The sequence below is a fragment of the Pan paniscus genome, chromosome 11 (assembly GCF_029289425.2).
Source record: "Pan paniscus chromosome 11, NHGRI_mPanPan1-v2.0_pri, whole genome shotgun sequence".
Taxonomy (NCBI): Eukaryota; Metazoa; Chordata; class Mammalia; order Primates; family Hominidae; genus Pan; species Pan paniscus.
Window position 1 is genome coordinate 9,062,234 of NC_073260.2, and position 20,930 is coordinate 9,083,163.

At 50.2% G+C, this 20,930-nt stretch overlaps 1 protein-coding gene across 1 annotated transcript in view; it reads right to left on the reverse strand.

The window, feature by feature from the left end:
• Positions 1-20,710, reverse strand: part of HMCN2 (hemicentin 2) — a 165,230-nt gene extending 144,520 nt beyond the window's left edge. Inside the window, exons 1-4 of the mRNA XM_008975935.4 lie at positions 20,359-20,710; positions 5,311-5,381; positions 4,669-4,827; positions 3,676-3,798 (exon numbers count right to left, since the gene is read on the reverse strand). Coding sequence (XP_008974183.3) covers positions 3,676-3,798; positions 4,669-4,827; positions 5,311-5,381; positions 20,359-20,617 — 612 coding nt within the window. The 5' untranslated portion in view covers positions 20,618-20,710. The remainder of the gene's footprint in view (positions 1-3,675; positions 3,799-4,668; positions 4,828-5,310; positions 5,382-20,358) is intronic.
• Between the last annotated feature and the right edge of the window lie 220 nt (positions 20,711-20,930).

The window sequence follows — 20,930 nt, forward strand, 5'->3', positions numbered from 1 at the left end:
GATAAATCATCCCCGAGGATCCTCCCAGAACACTTGACAGCCAGGGCAGCTGAGGAAGCAGGGAAGGAAAGCCAGGGGGCGAATGGGCCCCCGAGGCACAGATGAGAACACAGAGAATGGGGCTGTGGGTCCTGGGCCCTGTGCCAGGAGGCTCACCGTGAAGTGACAGAGAGAGAACCCTAGTCAGGGGGTTTTGCCCCTTGCCAGCTGGGCACCCTGGGCACTCGCCCTAGCAGAGAATCTTTTTCAGAGAGAGTTCCTAGTCTTCAGGGGGTGTTGATGGAACTGAGGGACATATCCTGGGCTCCACATTGAAGCACAGGGGCGTGGGATGGCATTTAGCCATCATGAACTCTTACCAAGGGCTTCCTCTCACCCTGGCTACCATCTCACCAGGTAGGGGCTCTTGTTAACCCAACTGCACACAAGAAGAAAGTGTGGCCCAGAGAGGTTGAGGACTGTGCTGGCGGTCACCCTGCAGGTAAGTGGCAGGGCTGCGAGGTCTGAAGCCAGGCCTCTTGCCCTGGAGTCCAAACCCTAACCACCTCCCCCTGGGAGGGGTCCAGGATGAGGTCATCTCTGGGCCCCTGCTGATGAATTTAATCAGAGCCACCTGGTCAGACGCTCCCCCAGCAGCTCCCCCTCACCCCCCCATCTTCCGCCTGCCCTTACTGTCTTAGAAGGACACCTTTCTCCTAGCAGATGCACAGAACACGGGCAATTCACCCTTTGTGCCTGCTGGTGCTGAACATGGGAAGGCTCCCAGCCCCCAGAACCGGCCGTGCTGGAACGTGTGAGTTGTGGGGTGGGGGATGCAGAGGAGAGCAAGAGGCCCAGTGCTCTCCCAGGAAAAAAAGACAGAGGGGCTTTCCCAGGCACGGGGGAGCTGCAGGACAGGCAAGTTTGCCCAGCTCTGCTGGCCCCACCCCCACCACTGTCGGGGCTAGTGACAGTGCGTTGAGCTGTGTCTGCCGGGGAACTTGGGGGAGGCTGCTCTGGCACAGCAGGTGCTTGGACTTATCTAAGTCTTAATAAAAAAGGCACACCTTTGGGGCAGGTTCAAGGGGCCACGTTGCCTGCCTCTGACATGATCCCCTGTCTGTTTAAGGATTGTAAAAGCTCCAAATTTCCCCTACCAGGGAGAGAGCCTCACCTTCCTTTAGTTACCCTGCAACCCCAAGGGGTGATCCAGGTACTAGTGAGGCCAACTTCACAATTGAAAAAAAGTGAAATGCTCCAAAGCAGTAAGCCCTAGCTGTGACTGATGGCCAACTCTGCACCAGCACTCAGAGCTGCACCTGGCCCGGGGCAGGAGCTCGGCAAACAAGGGGAAGAGAATGCATGACGCCTCTTGGGCTGCACTGGATGCACTCTGAAGAGGTAAAAGGATTAATGACACACGCATAGTTTGGAGCCTTTTGCAACTTCTGGGGAGTTCTCCCAGCTGGAGGCCCCTTGGCTAGGGTGAAGGCACCGTTCATCTCTCCTGGGAGGGTGACCGCAGCCCTGGCTGCCCAGCCACCTTCCCAGGCTTGCCGAATGTCTGGGAACATCTGGAAGAGGCTATGTCCAAGGCATTAAGCTAAAGAACAACAGAGCTCCATGCCCAGGAAGGAGAGGGTTCCAGGCCCCTACTTAGAGGTAGCCAATTCTGGCCACTGGTGGTCCTACTGAGTCAGACACATGCTGCCCGGCCAGACTCTCATAGCAGAAAGCTGGCACCACAGCTGGGAGTAGTGGATTTGCCCAGGTTCCCAGCCTCAAGGAAGAGGCTTAGGACAGCCCAGCCTCACACCTGGGCGAGTGGCCCCCATCGACCTGCCCAGCTGCCCTGTGTCTGATTTGCCCCTGGCAGGAACCAAGTTCCCATGCAATTGGCCAGATAGTTCTCCCCAGAAGCAAGAACCAACCCATCCTCCCACTGTAAAATGCCTCCCACCCGTGCTTGGGTGACTCGGTGCGAGGGTAGGCTGACATGCCGAAAAATGAAGCCTAAAGTGTCGCAGAGAACCATAAACGCCATCTGTCAACAGGGAGTTAAGGCACGCTAATCTAAACACACTCCTGGAGATAGCTCTCTGCAGCTCGTAAATATACACACACAAAACCCTCTCCCAGAGGCAACAAAGCAGGACTGGCTCAAGGCCATGGCCAGCCTCAGACACCCTGCCTCTCTCTCCTTCCTCTTACCAGGGACTTGAGCACAAGGGACCCTGTCCATTCACCAGCTATTTACCCAGCACCTGCTCTGAGCTGGGAAATCTAAAGTGCTGGGAAGGCTGTGGCCATCGGGACTCACAGCCCAGTCCTTGGAAACTTCACGGCCTAGTGACATTTACGCACAGTTATAAAGTTATGATTATGCAAAGTAGCACAGCGAGCTGGGAGGGGCACACAAGGAGACCTAATCTTTTTTTTTTTTTTTTTTTTTTTTAAGACAGAGTTTCACTCTTGTTGCCCAGGCTGGAGTGCAATGGCGCGATCTTGGCTCACCACAACCTCCGCCTCCCAGGTTCAAGCAATAGGAGACTTAATATTGAAAGGAAATCAAGGAAGGTCTCCATGAGGAGGTACGCTTAAGCCAAGACTAGGAAGGTGAGAAGGAGCCAGGAGAGGAGGAGCTCGAAGAACGGGCCACACCAGCAAAGGCCCCGGGCGGGGAGGAGCGTAGGACATTGGAGAGATAGCAGAGAAGCCAGCAGGGCAGCAAGTTTGGGCAAGGGGATACCAGGGGGACCAGAAAGGCAGAGGGGTCAGATAAGGGGCTGGACATTCTCCAAGGGACAAGCGGGAGGGACCTGGTGGTGAGATGTGCCTGTGCGGGATCCAGTGGTGTGTGGGAGCCACTTGTGTAGGCTCCGGAAAGCTGAGTGTCAGCGTCACTTCCCAACTCTGACTTGGAATCAGCCGAGGTGGGAGCATTTACACCACGGAAATGGGTGTGCTTGTCCTTTCCGGAGAGAGCGTTGTTCATCATTTCCCAGCTGGCCCCTGAAAGGACCCTGTGCTCCTGGCAGCGGATGGGAGTGTGGGGTGGAGGGAAAGCAGGGACAGCCCTGAACAGGATGATACCATGGAGCCCCGAGAGGAGGAAGGACAGAGCCCTGTCCAGGAGCAAGGCTGGGTGGCAGGTGCCTGCGGAGCACTGGGCTCTGAGTGAACGCAGATCCCGGCACTGTAGGCCACACAGCAAGCCAGCCCCTCCCTGCCCAGTGCCCAGCACCACTGCCTGGACCTGAGAGCTCCTGTGTTCCTCCACCCACCCCAGGTTCCCTGACTCTGGGGAGACACTCAGAAGATGCCCCATACCCACATTTCTGCCACAGTCTCTGGGGCCACCTTGTCAGCCTGGACCAACTGCTGAACCCAGGCCATCCCAAGGGGCTGCGTCAAGCCTCAGCCTCTTTACCTGCACAATTCTGCCTGAAAACATGGAAGCACCTGCCTTTGGGACAGGTGGAAGGGCTTGGCGAGATGAGATGATGTGGTGGCGCCTGAGCACAGCGCGTCCTGTGCCTGCCACAGGTGTGCACCCAGTGCTGCTCAGCTATATAGATGTCCCTGCATCTCTGGATGATTGATTGTCATTCAACCACCTGGAGCCACAGGGATGGTCAGTGTCCTCACCGTGCCCGAGTGATGGGCTCCGGGATGGCGCCCCCTCCCGGTGCTCACCTCTGTCACTTGCTGCTTGTCCAGGTGGAACACCTGCCCAGAGCTGGTGGCAGCGATCTCCTCATAAGCCAGGTAGCCAGGATGGGTGCGGTCGCCACAGTCCCCCGTCAGCACAAAGACCACCTGGAAGATGGACGTGCAGCCTGCTCTCGACTTCCCTGGCCGGCTGCTTCAGGGGTGAGCAGCAGGACCTCGACCAGGGTGGAGTGACCTGGAGTGGGCCCTCTCCTCTGTCTGTCACATGTATAGAATGACATATGACACATGAATAGAAGGGAAAATAGAAGTGCCCATCTCATGGGGATCAGGAGCTGATGCAGGACAAGTGCTCAGCACAGGGCCAGGAAAACAGTAGGTGCTCCATATTGGGAACTGCTATTAAATCAACAATAAAGACGAGCGTGGAAGTCGACTCAGCTCAGAGTGGCCCCTGGAGGCTGCAGACTTAGAAGAACCTTGAAGAACCCAAGCAAGTTCTAGACGTGGCGGCAGAGAAGCAGTCCCGGCCCTGTGGATCTTGCCCAAGGATGCCAAAGAGCAGGCTCTTCTCCCTCCCTTGATCAGGTCCCCTCTCCCAGCCCTCACTGCAAAAGCCAGAAGCAAGGGATCCGACAGGTCTTCCAAACCCTGAGACAATGGCAAAGGGGACATGAACGGCAGAGAACAGGAGCAGAGGCGATGCCAGGAGGAAGATGGGTTGCCTGGACTTTGATGGGGGTGAAAGGAGTAGGTGGTATGGTCTCCAACAGGAACAAGCTGCGCCAGGGAAGTGTGAGCCCTGGCCTGGGCCTACAGCATGAGAGCACACTCACACTTCCTGGGCCAACTTGGTTCCGAGGCTCTGGCCATGCATGGCAGAGGCTGGACCCAAGGCTGTGGAAGAGAAGTGCCCAGCTCTGCTCTCCAGGAGGTGGCTCAGGTGGTGAGAGAGACCCCAGCTTCCTCGGGACCCCCGGGGGACCCCACTTGGGCCCCCACAGCCGGCTCACCCACCTGTGATTGTTTGAGCTGCAGGAGCCGCAGCAGCTCTTCCTTCTTGTGATAGTCTTTGGCGCGGGCATCCGAAAAGACGTAGATGAAGGATCCGGGGTTGGCAACCTCCACGGCAGCCTTAATGGCCCCCACACTCATCTCCGGGCAGTCACCACCTCCCTGGAGGGCAGAAGCATGTCAGCGGCTGCCACCTGCCTCCTCCAGATGGGACCCACCCAGGGACATCTCCAAAACCACTGGGCATGGGGAGTCACCTTGAACTGTCACCTCCTGCCCACCCAGTCACTTTCTTCCCGGAGACACAATATAACATCCAACCTGCTTTAACTGTAGATAAGCAGCATCATTCATCCATTCATTCATTCATCCATGCAAGAGTGACACGGGCCCACCCCCACGGAATCTGGCATGGAGGGCAGTCACTACACCAATAAGCCCAGCACCGTGACGAGTACTTCGAGTGGGCAAGGATGGAGGGGCCATGGGAGCAGCTAACAGATGGCCTAAGGAAGCCACACATTCGCCCAGGAGGAGGGAGAGGTGGAGGCTGGGCAAGAGGGAATCACTCGAAGCTACCTCCCCAAACCCTCTTGGTGGGACACAGACTGGGAAGAGTGGGACAGAGGGTCAGGGGCTGCCCACCTGCACGTAGAGTTCTCTCAGCTCCCTCTGAAACACTGTGGGGTCCGCCGTGAGGGTCACTGGGCCAATATCTGTGGAGAAGAGAGAGGGATGCCCAGATGGGCTGGGACTCCTAGACACACAGCCCGGTGGGCTGGTTTGTTGGCGACACGAGGATGGATGTTCAGAGGAGCTGAGGCTGGCACACAAGACGGGGAGAGATCAGGGAGCAGCTCCCGGAGCTGCAGGATCAGACCAGAAAACAAGGTCACACCACTCTGCCCCATGCCCAGCACCAAAGCAGGACCCGAGCTCCAGGGAAGCAGAGGTGAGGCAGAGGGCAAGCCCCAGCTCCTCCCTCCGGACAGCAGCTCCCAGCCTTTGGTGACCAAGACTCTCCTAAGAACCCCCACCTCCAACATCCCACCGGCTGCCAGTCAGTGGAGAAGGAATTCCGGGAAGACAAAGAAACAAGAAGCAAACAAACAATCCATTCTGGGACACACAGCAACTCTCCAACACCAGCTGCTCAACAAAAGAAAAACCTTCCAGAAACCCCATCTATGTATGAGCTCATTTTAAAAAGAACAGCAATAAAAATGACAAAGATTGACTGCACTCAAGGTTGGCAAGGATGTGGAGCAACTGGAACTTTCATTCACTGCTGGTGGGAACACAAAATGGTTTAACCACTTTGGGCGACAATGGAAGTTTCTAAAACGTTACACATGCACCTACCATGGGGTCCAGCCATTCCACACCTAGGTATGTCCCCAAGAGAAATGAAAACATATGTTCACACAAAGGCTTGTACTCAAAGGTTCATAGCAGCTGTATTCACAATAGTCCAACACTGGACACAAGCCAGATGTCCATCATCTGGTGGAGAGATAAACAAACTGGTAAATTCATAGAACCAGGTTGTCCTCAGCAATAAGACAGGACAACTACCGATATAGGCAACAACAGGGGCACCTCCCACGCGAGAGAAGCCAGACGCAAAACAGCACACACAGTATGGTTCCATTTATAGTAAGTTCTGGAACAGTCAAAATTAATCTAAGGTGAAGAAAAACAGAACAGAGGTTGCCTGAGGAGCTTGACTTGGAAGGAACTGTCTGAGACAGAAACATTCTATATTGTGATAGGAATGTGGGATCCTCAGTGTATCATTTGTCAAAAGTGTGCAGCTAAGATTGGAGCATTTCAATGTATGTAAATTTACCCCATAAGCAAAGCACTAGAACAAATGATCGTCACTGAGTGGGGGTTGGGGGTGGGAGGAGGTACAGACAAGACAAGAATGACGGGGCTATGTAATATTTGGCAATGCTGGGTGATGGGTACATGGAGATTCATTATTATCTTCAACTTATGTTGTATATGTTTGAAATGTTCACTAACAAAGAGTTTTTTTTAAAAAAAATAGCAGTAATGGAGATCCACGCTAACGTAAAACAACACTACCAGTGCTGGACAGCAGGGCTGGCGTTCCGGGGAGCCTTCAGGGTAAGCGCATAGTGGGGATTGTGTAAGGTCGTGTGGACATCAGGTTTCTTAGGAAAATATTTGAGTCCTCAGTGCACTCTATGTATTTTATTTTATTTATTTATTTATTGAGAAAGAGTCTCGCTCTGTTGCCCAGGCTGCAATATAGTGGCATGATCTCGGCTCACTGCAACCTCCACCTCCCAGGTTCAAGCGATTCTCTTGCCTCAGCCCCCTGAGTAGCTGGGACCACAGTCATGTGCCACCACACCCAGCAAATTTTTGTATTTTTAGTAGAGACGGGGTTTCGCCATGTTGGCCAGGCTGGTCTTGAACTCCTGACCTCAAGTGATCCACCCACCTCAGCCTCCCAAAGTGCTGGGATTACAGGTGTGAGCCACTGCGCCCAGCCTCAGTGAACTCTAATAACAGACTATTTTTAGTTCAGGAATTCTAAATTCCAGTCGCTGTAAACAAACTTTCATTCTCAGCAACCAGTTGGCGGAGCTCAGTCTTTCTTAGAAAGGAAAGCCTGTAGAATTATCCAGCATGCCTCACAATGATCGAGGATGAGCTGACACCAGCTTCCCCCGTGGCCCCGGCCCCTCTGCTCTGTGTTTATCTGTCTCATCCCACCCTGTCCTCCCTCGCCTGCCCTGGCCATCCCCACCACGTCCTTTCCTCTGAACTACACAGTAACGAATTCAGCCCAACTGCAGCAGCTCAGTCCTCAGCCTTGGAGCTCAGCCAGATCTGACTGGAACCCTTCCTTTATCCTTTCTGGGCTATGGGGACTCTCAGGCAGAGCTCACTTCACTGCCCCAAGCCTCAGTTTCTTCATCTGTAGAACGAGACATGTAACAACGCCATTTCTCCTGACCGAGAACCATCACTGTGAAGCCAGGTAGCTAAACCCCTGGCACGGAGCTTAGCACGCAGCTTGGCATGGAGCAAAGGCTCAGCAAATGGGAAGAGGCACTGCTAACGTGAGCGTGCCCTTGGCCAGGCTCCAGTGGGTGTTCTCACACAGTGCAGTCAAAGACAGTGTCGCTTCAATATGAGGTCCTCAAATTCTACTTTGACTAAGAGGAGCAATCATTTCACTCAGTGCTGGTTATTTCATTGTTAGGTAATCACACATGTTCATTGTAAAAAGAAATTAACATGACATGAATGATAATGACAGTTACTAAATACCTTGTAAGTGCCAGGCTATGTCCTGAGATGCTTCCTGTGTATCAGCTCAATGAATTCCTCCTAGCACCTGGTAGGTCCAAGTCTTTTTTTTTTTTTTTTTTTCTTTGAGACGGAGTCTCGCTCTGTCACCCAGGCTGGAGCACAGTGGTGCAATCTCGGCTCACTGCAGCCTCCACCTCCTGGGTTCAGGTGATTCTCCTGCCCCAGCCTAGTAGCTGGGATTACAGGTGCCTGCCACCACACCCGGCTAATTTTTGTATTTTTAGTAGAGACGGGGTTTTGCCATGTTGGCCAGGCCAGTCTCAAACTCCTGACCTCAGGTGATCCGCCCGCCTCAGCCTCCCAAAGTGCTGTGATTACAGCAGGCATGAGCCACTGCGCCAGGCCTTTTTTTTTTTTGAGACTGAGTCTCACTCCATCACCCAGGCTGGAGTGCAGTGGCGCGATCCTGGCTCACTGCAACCTCCAGTTCCCAGGCTCAAGTAATTCTTGTGCCTCAGTCTTCCAAGTAGCTGGGAGTACAGAGGTGTACCGCCATGCCGGGCTAATGTTTTTGTATTTCTAGTAGAGACAGGGTTTCACCATGTTGGCCAGACTGGTCTCAAACTCTTGGCCTCATGTGATCCACTTGCCTCGGCCTCCCAAAGTGCTGGCGTCCAAGTCTTACCCACATTTTTACAGAGGAGAACGTGGAAGCCCAGAGACGTAACTTGTCCAATGACACACAGCCAATAAGTGGCAGTGCTGGGATATGAGCCCAGGTCCGGACGACCTCAAGAACAGAGCTCTTCTTAACTCCGGCTCTCAGGGAACTAGACATAGAAATTCCTGACAGGCAAAACAAAGCAAAACAAAAAAGGGAAGGGGCACAACTGCCTGTATTTTTTTTTTTTTTTCAGACAGAGTCTCACTCTGTCACCCAGGTTAGAGTACAGTGGCACAATCTCTGCTCACTGCAACCTCTGCCTCCCGAGTTCAAGCCATTCTCCTGCCTCAGCCTCCTGAGTAGCTGGGCTTACAGGAGCCTGTCACCATGCCCAGCTAATTTTGTATTTTTAGTAGAAACAGAGTTTCACCATGTTGGCCAGGATGGTCTCGATCTCCTGACCTCGTGATCCGCCTGCCTTGGGCTCCCAAAGTGCTGGGATTACAGGCGTGAGCCACCACGCCTGGCCAACTGCCTGTATTTCTACCAACCAGAGATAATAATTTTCATTTTTGTATACAACCTTTAATTTTTATATTCATATATTTAAATGTATAAATACATCTTACAAAAATACATACTATTTTAAGCAGAATTTTTATTGAAGTATAAATAACATACTATTTCTAACCTGATTCTTTTCACTGAACAAGTAAGTGTGAGCAAATTTTCAGAAAGTTACTCAGTCAAACATCATTTTAATAGGAAGGATCCCCTGGACCAGAGAGCCCTGGAAAGGATTTTAAGGTTGGCCTCTGTCTCAGTTTCCTATTGCTTCTGTGACAAATTACTAGAAACTTCATGCCTTAAAACAACACACAGGCCGGGCGCAGTGGCTCACGCCTGTAATCCCAGCACTTTGGGAGGCCGAGGCGGGAGGATCACAAGGTCAGGAGATCGAGACCATCCTGGCTAACATGGTGAAACCCTGTCTCTACTAAAAAATACAAAAAAAAAAAAAAATTAGCCGGGCATGGTGGCAGGCGCCTGTAGTCCCAGCTACTCGGGAGGCTGAGGCAGGAGAATGGCGTGAACCCGGGAGGCAGAGCTTGCAGTGAGCCGAGATCGCGCACCACTGCACCCAGCCTGGGTGACAGAGCGAGACTCCGTCTCAAAAAAAAAAACCAAAAAAAAAAAAAACACACACACACAGCTATGGAAGCCAGCAGTCCTAAATCCAAGTGTCAGCAGGACTGCATTCCTCCTGGGGGTTTTAGGGGAGGATCAGTTTCCCTGCCTTTTCCAGCTGCTAGAGGCCTTAGATCACGGCTCCTTCCTCCATCTTCAAAGCAGCAGTAGGGCGTCTGTCTCTCTCCTGTGCTGCTGTCGTCACAGCTCCCTCTCTGACTCCAAGCTTCCTGCCTCCCTCTTATGAGGACCCTTGTGATTATAAAGGCCTCACCTGGATAATCCAGGACAATCTCCCTTCTCAAGAGCCATGACTTTGTCACACCTGCAAAGTCCCTTTCACCATGGCAGGTCACACATTTGCAGGTTCTGTGCATTAGGACAGGCACATCTTTGGGAAGATATCATTCTACCCTACCACGGCTTTCACCATTTGGTCTTCAGCAAGAATCAACTTCAGAAAAGTCAATTTGACCACAACCTATGTGCCAAACATAACAATGTTGAGGGCCAGGCGCGGTGGCTCACGCCTGTAATATCAGCACTCTGGGAGGCCCAGGCAGGCGGATGAATTGAGGTCAGGAGTTTGAGACCAGCCTGGCCAACATGGTGAAACCTCGTCTCTACTAAAAACACAAAACTTAGCTGGGCGTGGTGGCACATGCTTGTAATCCCAGCTACTCAAAAGGCTGAGGCAGGAGAGTTGCTTGAACCTGGGAGGCAGAGGTTGCAGGAAGCCGAGATTGTGACACCGCACTCCAGCCTGGGTGATAGAGCGAGACTCCATCTCAAAAAAAACAAAACAACAATGTTGAGGAGGAAGAGATCTGAAGACCCCCACCTTTTTAAAGATGTGGAAACTGAGGCCCCAAGAGAAGACAGCCCCTCCATGTCAGGGGGGAAGATCTGGGGCAAGAGTTTACTGGATACATCACGCATGCAGTGACCCTGTCTCTGTCCTTCACCACGGCAGGTGGCTCACGCCTGCAATCCCAGCACTTTGGGAAGCCGAGGCAGGGGGATCACTTGAGGTCAGGAGTTCGTGACCAGTCTGGCCAACATAGTGAAACTCCATCTCTACTAAAAACACAAAAATTAGCCAGGCATGGTGGCAGGCACCTGTAATCCCAGCTACTCAGAAGGCTGAGGCAGGAGAATCGCTTGAACCCAGGAAGCAGGGGTTGCAATGAGACAATATCGTGCCACTGCACTCCAGCCTAGGTGACAGAGCAAGACTCCATCTCAAAAATAAATTTAAAAATAAAAATAGCAATGTCACTCAGGGTGACAATAAAAATCACAGGTACACACACACAACCCGGAACATGCAACCAGAGTCCCAGCCGTTCCAGCTCCCAGGCAAGTGTGTGGCCCAAACACATCTGCTCTGCCCGCCTGCATCCTCACCTCTGACCGGCAAAAGCCACTTCCTCCCTTGGGAAAGATGATGGAGCCGCAGGAGCCCCAGAGACACCCAGGGAGAAACTCCAGAAGACTGGAAGGTCACCAACGATCAACGAATGCTGATTAAGGCAGGACACCATCTCCCACCTAGGAAACTAGCAAAAAAACAAGGAAAAAATGGCAGAGTGATGTCCCGGATGCTGGCGGGGGTGTGGGGAAACACAGTCTCATCTTCCGTGGGTCCAGGCGCAAGATGGCGCAGTGTGTTTGAGGGCAGTTGGATGGTGTCTTTCCAAATGGAAAATGCTCCTATACTTTAACAAAGCAATTTTATCTCTGGGAATCTATTCTGTAGATATGTTTGCAAATATGTGTGTGTTTACTGTGAAGAAACTGAAAGCAGCCTATTTTCCACAGTAGGGGGATGGGTGGGTAAATTAGGCTAATTCCTCCAATGGCATCTTATAGAGTCATTAAAAACAATGGGGAGGATCTCTGTTTCCTGACAGGAAGAGATATTCATGCCATATTATGTGGGGGGAAGAAAGCAAGTTGTAAAATGCTTTACGTACTATAATTTTTTAACGTAGGTGTGTTTAACACAACTGAATGTATACACATACATGCACACAAGATCTGGAAGGACACCAGAGTGTTAAAAGTGTTTTCACCTCTTGAGAGTAGTAGTAGAATATTTTACAAGCATGTATTAATTTTGCGATTCTTGAAGGGAATGGATTATTAACTGAAAAAGCTAAACCCTGATGGTAAAACTTGACAAAAAATACAAAGGAAAAACACCACTTACTGATTGCACACATGAAATGGAAAAAGGCAAAACCTCTAAGCAAAATGCTGGAAACTATCATCCAGCTGTATATTAAAGAATAATCCACCGTGACCAAGCAGGACTTATGCAAGAAATGCAAAAATAGTTGAAAATTAACGCATTGGCCAGGCGCGGTGGCTCACACCTGCAATCCCAGTACTTTGGGAGGCTGAGGCGGGCAGATCACCTGAGGTCAGGAGTTCGAGACCAGCCTAGCCAACATATAGTGAAACCCCGTCTCTACTAAAAAATACAAAAATTAGCTGGGCATGGTGGTGCACACCTGTAGTCCCAGCTACTTGGGAAGCTGAGACAGGAGAATTGCTTGAACCAGGGAGGTGGAAGCTGCAGTGAGTCAAGATCACACCACTGCACTCCAGCCTGGGCGACAGAGTGAGACTCCGTCTCTCAAAAAAATAAATAAATAAATAAATGTATCACATTAATAGGTCAACAGGAGAAGGATCTTATAAACATTGCAACAAAGCAGAAAATCACTTGCTAAAATTCAACACCCATCCCTGTTTGGATTTTTTGTTTTGTTTTTGCTTTTTCTTGTTTTTTGAGTTTGTTTTTTTTTTTTAGTAAAATTAGGAATGAATGCATCTTCTTTCACTTGATGACAAAAACTCAAACCAAGAATCAGCATCATACAATGAGTGGTGCAAAATCAAAAGCAAGACAAGATGGCCGGGCGCAGAGGCGCACGCCTGTAATCCCAGCACTTTGGGAGGCCGAGGCAGGTGAATCACCTGAGGTCAGGAGTTTGGGACCAGCCTGGCCAACATGGTGAAACCCTGTCTCTACTAAAAATACGAAAATTAGCTGGGCATGGTGGCGCATGCCTGTAATACCAGCTACTCAGGAGGCTGAGGTGAGAGAATCGCTTGAGCCTGGGGGACGGAGGTTGCAGTGAGCTGAGACTGCACCACTGCACTCCAGCCTGGGCAAGAGAGCGAGACTCAGTCTCAAAAAAAAAAAAAAAAAAAAAGCAAGACAAGATAACTGCAGCCATCACCATTATGTGGTATTGTTCTGACAGTTTTCGCTGATAAATAATACAAAACACTTAAAACGTGAAATATTTGATTGGAAAAGAAGCGACAGTATTATAATTTGGACAAGCTGTGGCTCTCAACCTAGAAAACTGAAGACATTAACAAAAAATTAGAAGTAGTTAAAAAAAACTTTAGTAAAAGAAGCTGGAAAGAAAATTAAGATATGAAATGAATTCCTTTCCAACATACTAGCAATACTCATTTGTAAAAAATGTAATGGAAAAAAATTCTGGGCAAAATAGTAACAAAATCCAAACTATCTTAAGATAATCTTTAAAAAAAAAAAGGGCGGAACTTATGAGAAAAAAACCTGAATCTTTACAAAAAAAAAAAAAAAACTATGAATCTTTACTAAAACAAATAAATGTGAACAGAACAAGAGGCATGTCTGATGGATGAGAACAATAGAGTTTTTTGAAAATGATAACTCTTCCCCACAATCAAGATTTAACACAATTCCAAGAAAAATCACAGTAGAAAAAAATTTTTGGAAGTTGACAAGTTTTTCTACATGTCATCTAAAAGACAAAATTCTCAAGAAGCTTTTGCAAATGAAGAATATGAACAAAAAGAAGATGCTCGGCCAGGTGCAGTGGTTCAGGCCTGTAATCCCAGCACTTTGGGAGGCCAAGGTGGGTGGACCGCTTGAGCCCAGGAGTTCAAGACCAACCTGGGCAATATGGCAAGACCCTGTCTCTACCAAATATATATACACACACAAAAATTAGCCAGGCGTGGTGGCATGTGCCTGTGGTCCCAGCTACTCTGGGGGTGAAGTGGGAGGATCACCTGAGCTTGGGGAGATGGAGGCTGCAGTGAGCCATGATCAAGCCACTGCCATACAGCCTGGGCAACAGAATGAGACCCTGTCTCAAAGTTTAAAAGAAGCAGAAGAAGAGGCCAGGCATGGTGACTCACACCTGTAATCCCAGGACTTTGGGAGGCCAAGGCAGGAGGATCCTTTGAGGTCAGGTGTTCAAGACCAGCCTGGCCAACATAGTGAAACCCCATCTCTACTAAAAATACAAAAATTAGCTAGGCGTGGTGGCACACATCTGTAATCCCAGCTACTAAGAAGGCTGAGGCAGGAGAATTCCTTAAACCCAGGAGGTGGAGGTTGCAGTGAGCCAAGATTGCGCCACTGTATTCCAGCCTGGGAGACAGGGTGAGATTCCATCTCAAAAAAACAAAAAAAAAAAAAATTATTTTTTTTAAAAAAGAAGAAGAAGCTGAAGAAGGTGTTGGCCTAAGTAATTTTGGAAATGAATGGAGTCTGTTAAGACTAAAAGCAAAAGAACTGTATTCTAGTTAATAAAGCTGTTTCCCATGGGGATCCTACTCAACAATTCTGAAACCACTTTAAATGTATACTGGAACTAAACAGTAAAGTAAAGGGATGGTGGGTGGCAGGAGACAGGTTTCTGACTGTTAGACGTGGAGGTTCTAGATAAGGAACAGGAAGAGGTTTGACTCTCCACCTAATACATCTAATCCAATATCGAATATAAATTAGAGTTGAAGATATCAGCATGAACTCATGTTTAGCTTAATATAGACACGGATGATTACATATAAAACTATTTATAGATACAAGTACAAACACGGGTTATATATACAACATACATCTCCTTGCCCTGTCAGCTAAGGGAGGTTTTAGAAGTAACGGCACCTCAGTACCAACAAACACACTTAGCACGGATATCCTGGTTTCCAATCACAGGAACCAGGGCTCCTTGGAGAAATAGCGAATTCAAGGACTGAGGCAGGAAACACCTAAGATGAGCCTGGAGCCTCTACCAGTGCCAGAAAGTAGGAATGTGGAAAAAAAAAAAACCAAAAACAAAAAACACATGTGCACAACAAGAGGGGTGTCCAAGGGACACAGAAACCAACTGAACGAGCTCCCGATGACCACAGTCAGAAACATTTGAGGAGCAAAATAAAGTGGTTTAGGATCATAACACAAAGTATAAAATAGCTAGCCATGGTTCTATGCTGATGTAGATAAGTGATTGAATTAATTAATAAATGGAGCAGAAGAGACAATTCTCATGCAGAATAATTCCAAATAATCCATGTAGATGGATACTCCCTCACCAAGGACGTGGATCATGGCTCCCCGCTTTTTAAACGTGGGCTGCACACAGTAAGTGACTCTCTTCCAGAGAGCCCAGTATGGAAAGAGAGAGGGGGAAAAGAGTAACTCTATAGTGGAGAAATCTGAAAAATACTACCCGAGTCAGGCAATCAAGCTTAACATCAACAGCGTTCCATCACTGTGATAGCGTGTGCTCTTGATATGAGACGATGAGAATGGTATTTTAATGCTGGGTCTTCCTCCCAAAACATTACCCAGTCTAACTGGAAAAAAAACATTAGATAAATAATGACTGAGGGAAAAGAGCTGACCAGTATTCCTCAAAATTGTCAATTTCACCAAAATGACAGTAAGCCTGAGAAACTCACAACCTGAGGAGCTGAAGAAGACACAATTAATGTATCCTGGATGGGATCCTGGAGCAGAAAAAGGGCATTAAAGAAAAACTGAGGAAGGCCGGGCGCCGTGGCTCATGTATGTAATTCCCCTGCTTTGGGAGGCAGAGGCAGGAAGACCACTTGAGGCCAGGAGTTTGACATCGGCCTAGGCAACATAGCAAGACCTCATCTCTACAAAAAATTAGCCAGGTGTGGTGGTGTGCACCTGTAGTCCCAGCTACTCAGAAGGCTGATGTTATTAACATCTTACATTACTATGCTACATTTATCACAACTAATAAATAAATATTGATACATAATTATTAACCCAAGTCCACACTTTATTGAGATTTTCTGTTTTTCTTTTTGTTGTTGTTGTTTTCTTTTTGAGACAGGGTCTTGCTCTGTCGCCCAGGCTGGAGGGCAGTGGCACAATCATAGCTCCCTGCAACCTTGACCTCCTGGGCTCAAGCAATCCTCACACCTCAGCCTTCCAAAGTACTGGAATTACAAGTGTGAGCCACTGAGCCCAGCCTCCCAATTTTTAAAATTTCAAGTTGAAGAATTAAGTGTGAAGAGAGGAAAATAAAACAGAACACACACATACACAAACCCTAGAAAATCTGCCTAACTGGTTTTGTGATAGGAAAAAACAAAACAAAACAAAAACAAAAAACCTTTATAAGCACCTAAGTGAAGAAATCACAAAGAAAAAAAAAACAATAGATTTCTCTATATAAACATTTAAAACTTCAAAACTTCTAAGAATTACAAATACTAAAAGACAAGCAACCAGGAAAAATACTAAGTACACTTAAAAAAAAAAAAAAACAGTTAAGGCCGGGCATGGTAGCTCATGCCTGTAATCCCAGCATTTTGGGAGGCTGAGGTGAGTGGATCACTTGAGGTCAGGAGTTTAAGACCAGCCTGGCCAACATGGTGAAACCCTGTCTCTACTAAAAATACAAAAATTAGCCGGACGTGGTGGCACGCATCTGTAGTCCCAGCTACTCAGGAGGCTGAGGCAGGAGAATCACTTGAACCTGGGAGGTGGAGGTTGCAGTGAGCAGAGATCGCACCACTGCACTCCAGCCTGGGCAACAGAGCGAGACTCCATCTCAAAAAACAAACAAACAAACAACAACAACAAAAAAACAGATAACATCATCAACATAAGGTCCTCATTCCAACTAAAAATAAAAGCACTAAAACTCCCATGAAAAAATTTGCAAAGAAACTGACAGTTTACAAAATAAGAAATTCATACCAAAAATATCTAGTGAACGCTTGAAAGACATATTGAACCTCACTAGCAATTGAAACAAGAAGATATCATTTTCCATTTTTGAATTAGAAAAGAAAGGTTTTTATATTAATTTCCAGTGTTGGGGGTGGCTGTGCTGAAACGGGCCCCTGAAACGGTTCTGGTGGAAGTTCAATCTCCTGAAACATTCTGGAAAACAACCTGAAGAGTCGTCCCCCAACTCAGGGTGTTAAAAATGGCCTAGAATTCCACTTTGAGGAACTTAAGCCTACGTAAAAACCAATCAAAGATGCAGACAAAGATTTTTACAAGAGAGTTTCTTAGTAACATTTTAATATAGAAAAACTGAAAACAACCTAAATTTTAGCACTAGATCTTGGTTTCTACTACTAATTAAAAAAAAAAAAAAAAAAAGGAACCAGGGCTCTTTTGCAATGATTAGCAAATTTCTAACTTTTCTACTCTGGGAACATACAACTTTTTAATTTAGAAACTGTAAAATTTCCGAAGCACAGATCTTAGTTTGTCTCCAAGCAGGAACAGTACAGAACCGCCACGATTTGCCCCGCACCCGCCTCTTGGGGTTTAGGAGAGGGGCTTCCTTTAAGAAAACCCTCCCCATGTGCAGCTCTGGGAGCTGGAACAAACAGCTACAACCCGTTTCTCAAGTTCCTCTTCCACCAAAGGGGATTCTATTTGCTGATTCAAAAGGCACAGCCAGGCCTAAATCACAGCTCCAAACTGCTGCTCAGAAGCCCTCGGTGGCTGTTCACAGCCCATAGAAGGAAAAGGAAATCCAAGTCTGCCAAGGCATCAATCAGCCCTGCAGTCACGGCTGTGTCCAATCTTGCCCTTCCCCACTTTCCGGCTCCACTCCTCCCGTGCACACCCAGCTCCCACACACACCTGTCTCTCCACATCAGCCCTCCTGTCCATCCCCCGGTCCTTACCCAGCCAGCTCCACATGCCCCAGGGAGTCCTCTCTCCCTGCTGTGTTCCCAGCACCTGGCATCTGCCAGGCAAACGGCCAAAACCCAGTAAACATTCACTGATGTTCTTCAGGCCCTACTCACAGGCTGCTTCCTCAGGGGGGGTCTTTCCTTAGCCCCCTTCCTTGCTTACTGGCCCATGGCCAGGAGTTGGCACCTGAGCCACCACATGTCACTTTCTACTCCCCACCTGGCCTGTCCCAGAGGGCTACCAGCCCCGTGGAATGAACCCTGCCCCTTTACACTGTGAGCCTCCCTGGGCTCTACACAGATCAAGGGCTCCATGATGCTGAAGTCTCCCCGACGTCTGAACCTGGGGGTGTCACTCGGAAGCTAATTTGGGGAACCAGGATGGAGAACTGGATTTTTGTTTCATAGAGGATGGAGTGAGGGGGCTGAGCCTGGTGAAGGCTGGAGAACTGCCCGCCAGCTCAGTGCCCAGAGAGGAGAGGGAAGAGCAGGGGTGGCAGGTGGGCTTCCTGAGGCTCGTGGCCACAAATGGGGCGGCGAGGACAGCCTCAGGAACCCTGGTCTGGGCTTCAGGACACGACATCTGGCTCTGAAAGGCTGCTATCCTGCTGGGCCACTGGAGCCACATATTGCAGAGACAAATGTGGGTTATGATTCAGGAATGACGCCACCCTGGCAGGTGGCCTTGGGAAAGTCTCATCAGTGTCCTGAGCCTCAGTTTCTCCAACTGTAAGATAAAGGGGTAGATTCAACGATCTCTAAGCTCCTTCATTGTGATGTCTTCGGAAGCCCCAGAACAATTCAGAAAGTGGGTGAGAGAGCTGGGGAGACGGAGGGTGACCTGTGTTCCAGCTCAAGTGCCAGAACACACTTCACAGCCCACCTCCTCACAACCCCCAGCTTGGTTGCCCCCTGACTCCAAGATGGAAGCTGTCCATCTGATGTTCCTAGAAATCTTTGTCTAGAGCCTTGGCTTCTGAGCTTTGAGCTGCAAAACCCTGTGGTGCCCAGAACTCCTGGAAGCAGAGGGGCCTCCAAGCCCCTAGACCACAAACTCAGCCTGAAGCCTACGTAGAACTATGTCTTCCCACCGTTTTGTCCATTTTCTAAGAACCTGTAACGGTATTGTGATTAATAAATGCAAATCCCTCTGAAAGGACTTGCTGGCTCATACAGCCAATGGCCACTATCTATTTCCTCAGCACAAGAACACTCTGCAGTACAATTTAGCAAGGAATCTGTGCGTGTGTGTGTGTGTGTGTGTGTGTGTGTTTTATTTGGGGGGGGTTGTTTGTTTTTTGCTTTATAAAGCTATCCTTGACAGAGGGGTGAATGATAGAGAGATGTGATAAAGCAAAATATGACTCAGAGGCTCTCGGTGGGCATAGGCGGTTCCATGTACGTTTCTCCCCATTTTACTGTAAGTTTGAAATTTTCCATTAAAAAACGCTGGGGAGGCTGGGTGCAGTGGCTCATGCTTGTAATTTCAGCACTTTGGGAGGCCTAAGTGGGAGGATCACTGAGGCCAGGAGTTTGAGACTAGCCTGGGCAATACAGAGAGACTCCATGTCTATAAAAAATTTAAAAATCAGCCAGGCATGGTGGCGTATGCTTGTAGTCCCAGCTACTTGGGAGGCTGAGGCGGGAGGATCACCTGAGCCCAGGAGTTTGAGGCTGCAGGGAGCTGTGATCACGCCACTGCACTCCAGCCTGGGTGACAGAGCCAGACCTTGTCTCAAAAAAAAAGAAGTGTGGAAAGCAGTCCTGGTCCTCGCGGCTGGGAACCTGCAGCTCACTCAGCAACCGCTGTCCCTGGGACTCTCTACAGTGGAGCACCCAGGGACCCTTTCAAGGGCGCCCCTAACACTGAGCTGCAAGGAAGGGGGTTAAAGGGGAAGCAGAGGTGCAGCGTGCAGGGAAGAAGGAGTTAGGGCGGAACTCAGCTGTGAAAACACAGCAGGTGGAGGCCACGGGGCCAGCACACGAGAGGCGCTGCCCTTTCCCCAGGGAAGACAGGCGAGGGGACAAGACCAGCAAGGGTGAGTCCGCTCCCCACTGCAGGGTCTGTGGTGGACCCCATTTCGTCTTAAGGCCTGCCTCTGGGAGCTGTTCCGGTCCCCAAGCCTACGCTGGGAGCGAATTCTAAGAACCGGCCAAAGGAAAAGCCCTGCAAAGGCTCGTAGCGTCCCAAGTCCTCGAGAGGAATGCCTCATTTCAACATCTCAGCAAGTCTGGGAGGCCATCCTCACCATTTCATAGGTGGGGCCGGTAAGGCGCGGGAAGGTGAGGTCACTTGCTGAAGTCTCACAACGGCGCGGGAGAGCAGGGAGAGCAGCTTCCTTGAGCGAGGGAATGTTTCACGAGGGTGGGAGGGAAGGGACAGCTGCAAGGACTGCCCAGGTGCCCAGGGTACCCGCAGCGCGGATATGCCGAGAAGGCGCGCCCGCCAAGCCGCGGCGCAGCCCACGACGTCCAGGTGCGTTCGGGGCCAACTGAGGGGGTCGGGCAGGTGAGAGCACCTCGAAGGGGGCGCCCGGCGGGCGGGGGTGCGGGGGCGCTACCTGGGTCGCGGAAGGGCACCAGCGCGTAGTTGGCGATGGCCTGGCTGCGGCGGCTCAGACTGCGTTCCAGAATGCGCGAGGCGCCATCGATCACCTGCATCAGTTCGTCCCACATGGAGCCGGTGACGTCGAAGACGAAGGCCAGGGTGGCGTCCCCCGTGGTGGGGGGCATTACCGTCCCGGGCGCCCCGGCCACTGCCACTGCCACTGCCGCAGAGACCGCGGTCAGCAGCCGCAGGAGCGGCGCCCCGGGCATCATGCTGAGCGCGGCTCTGGCTGCGGGTGCTGCGGTGGAGGCGCAGGTCGGAGCTAGCCGGCCGCCCCGGTGCACAGGGCGGCTGCAGGCAGTGCCTTGCTCCGTCGGGCCGCGGCCAGCGCGCGAGGGATAGGGGCGCGCGGCGGGTCCGCCTGCTGGGCGCCCGAGGCGGGTCCTAGAGCCCACCCCGTTCAGGGTCACGGCCCGCCTCCTCCCCTCCCCCAACCGTGACTCAAACTTTCCCAGCCCCACTGTTCGCCCGTCCAGATCCGAGGTTAGGGGAGGACGCGGGGTGGAAGGCAGAAAGGAGCTGGGG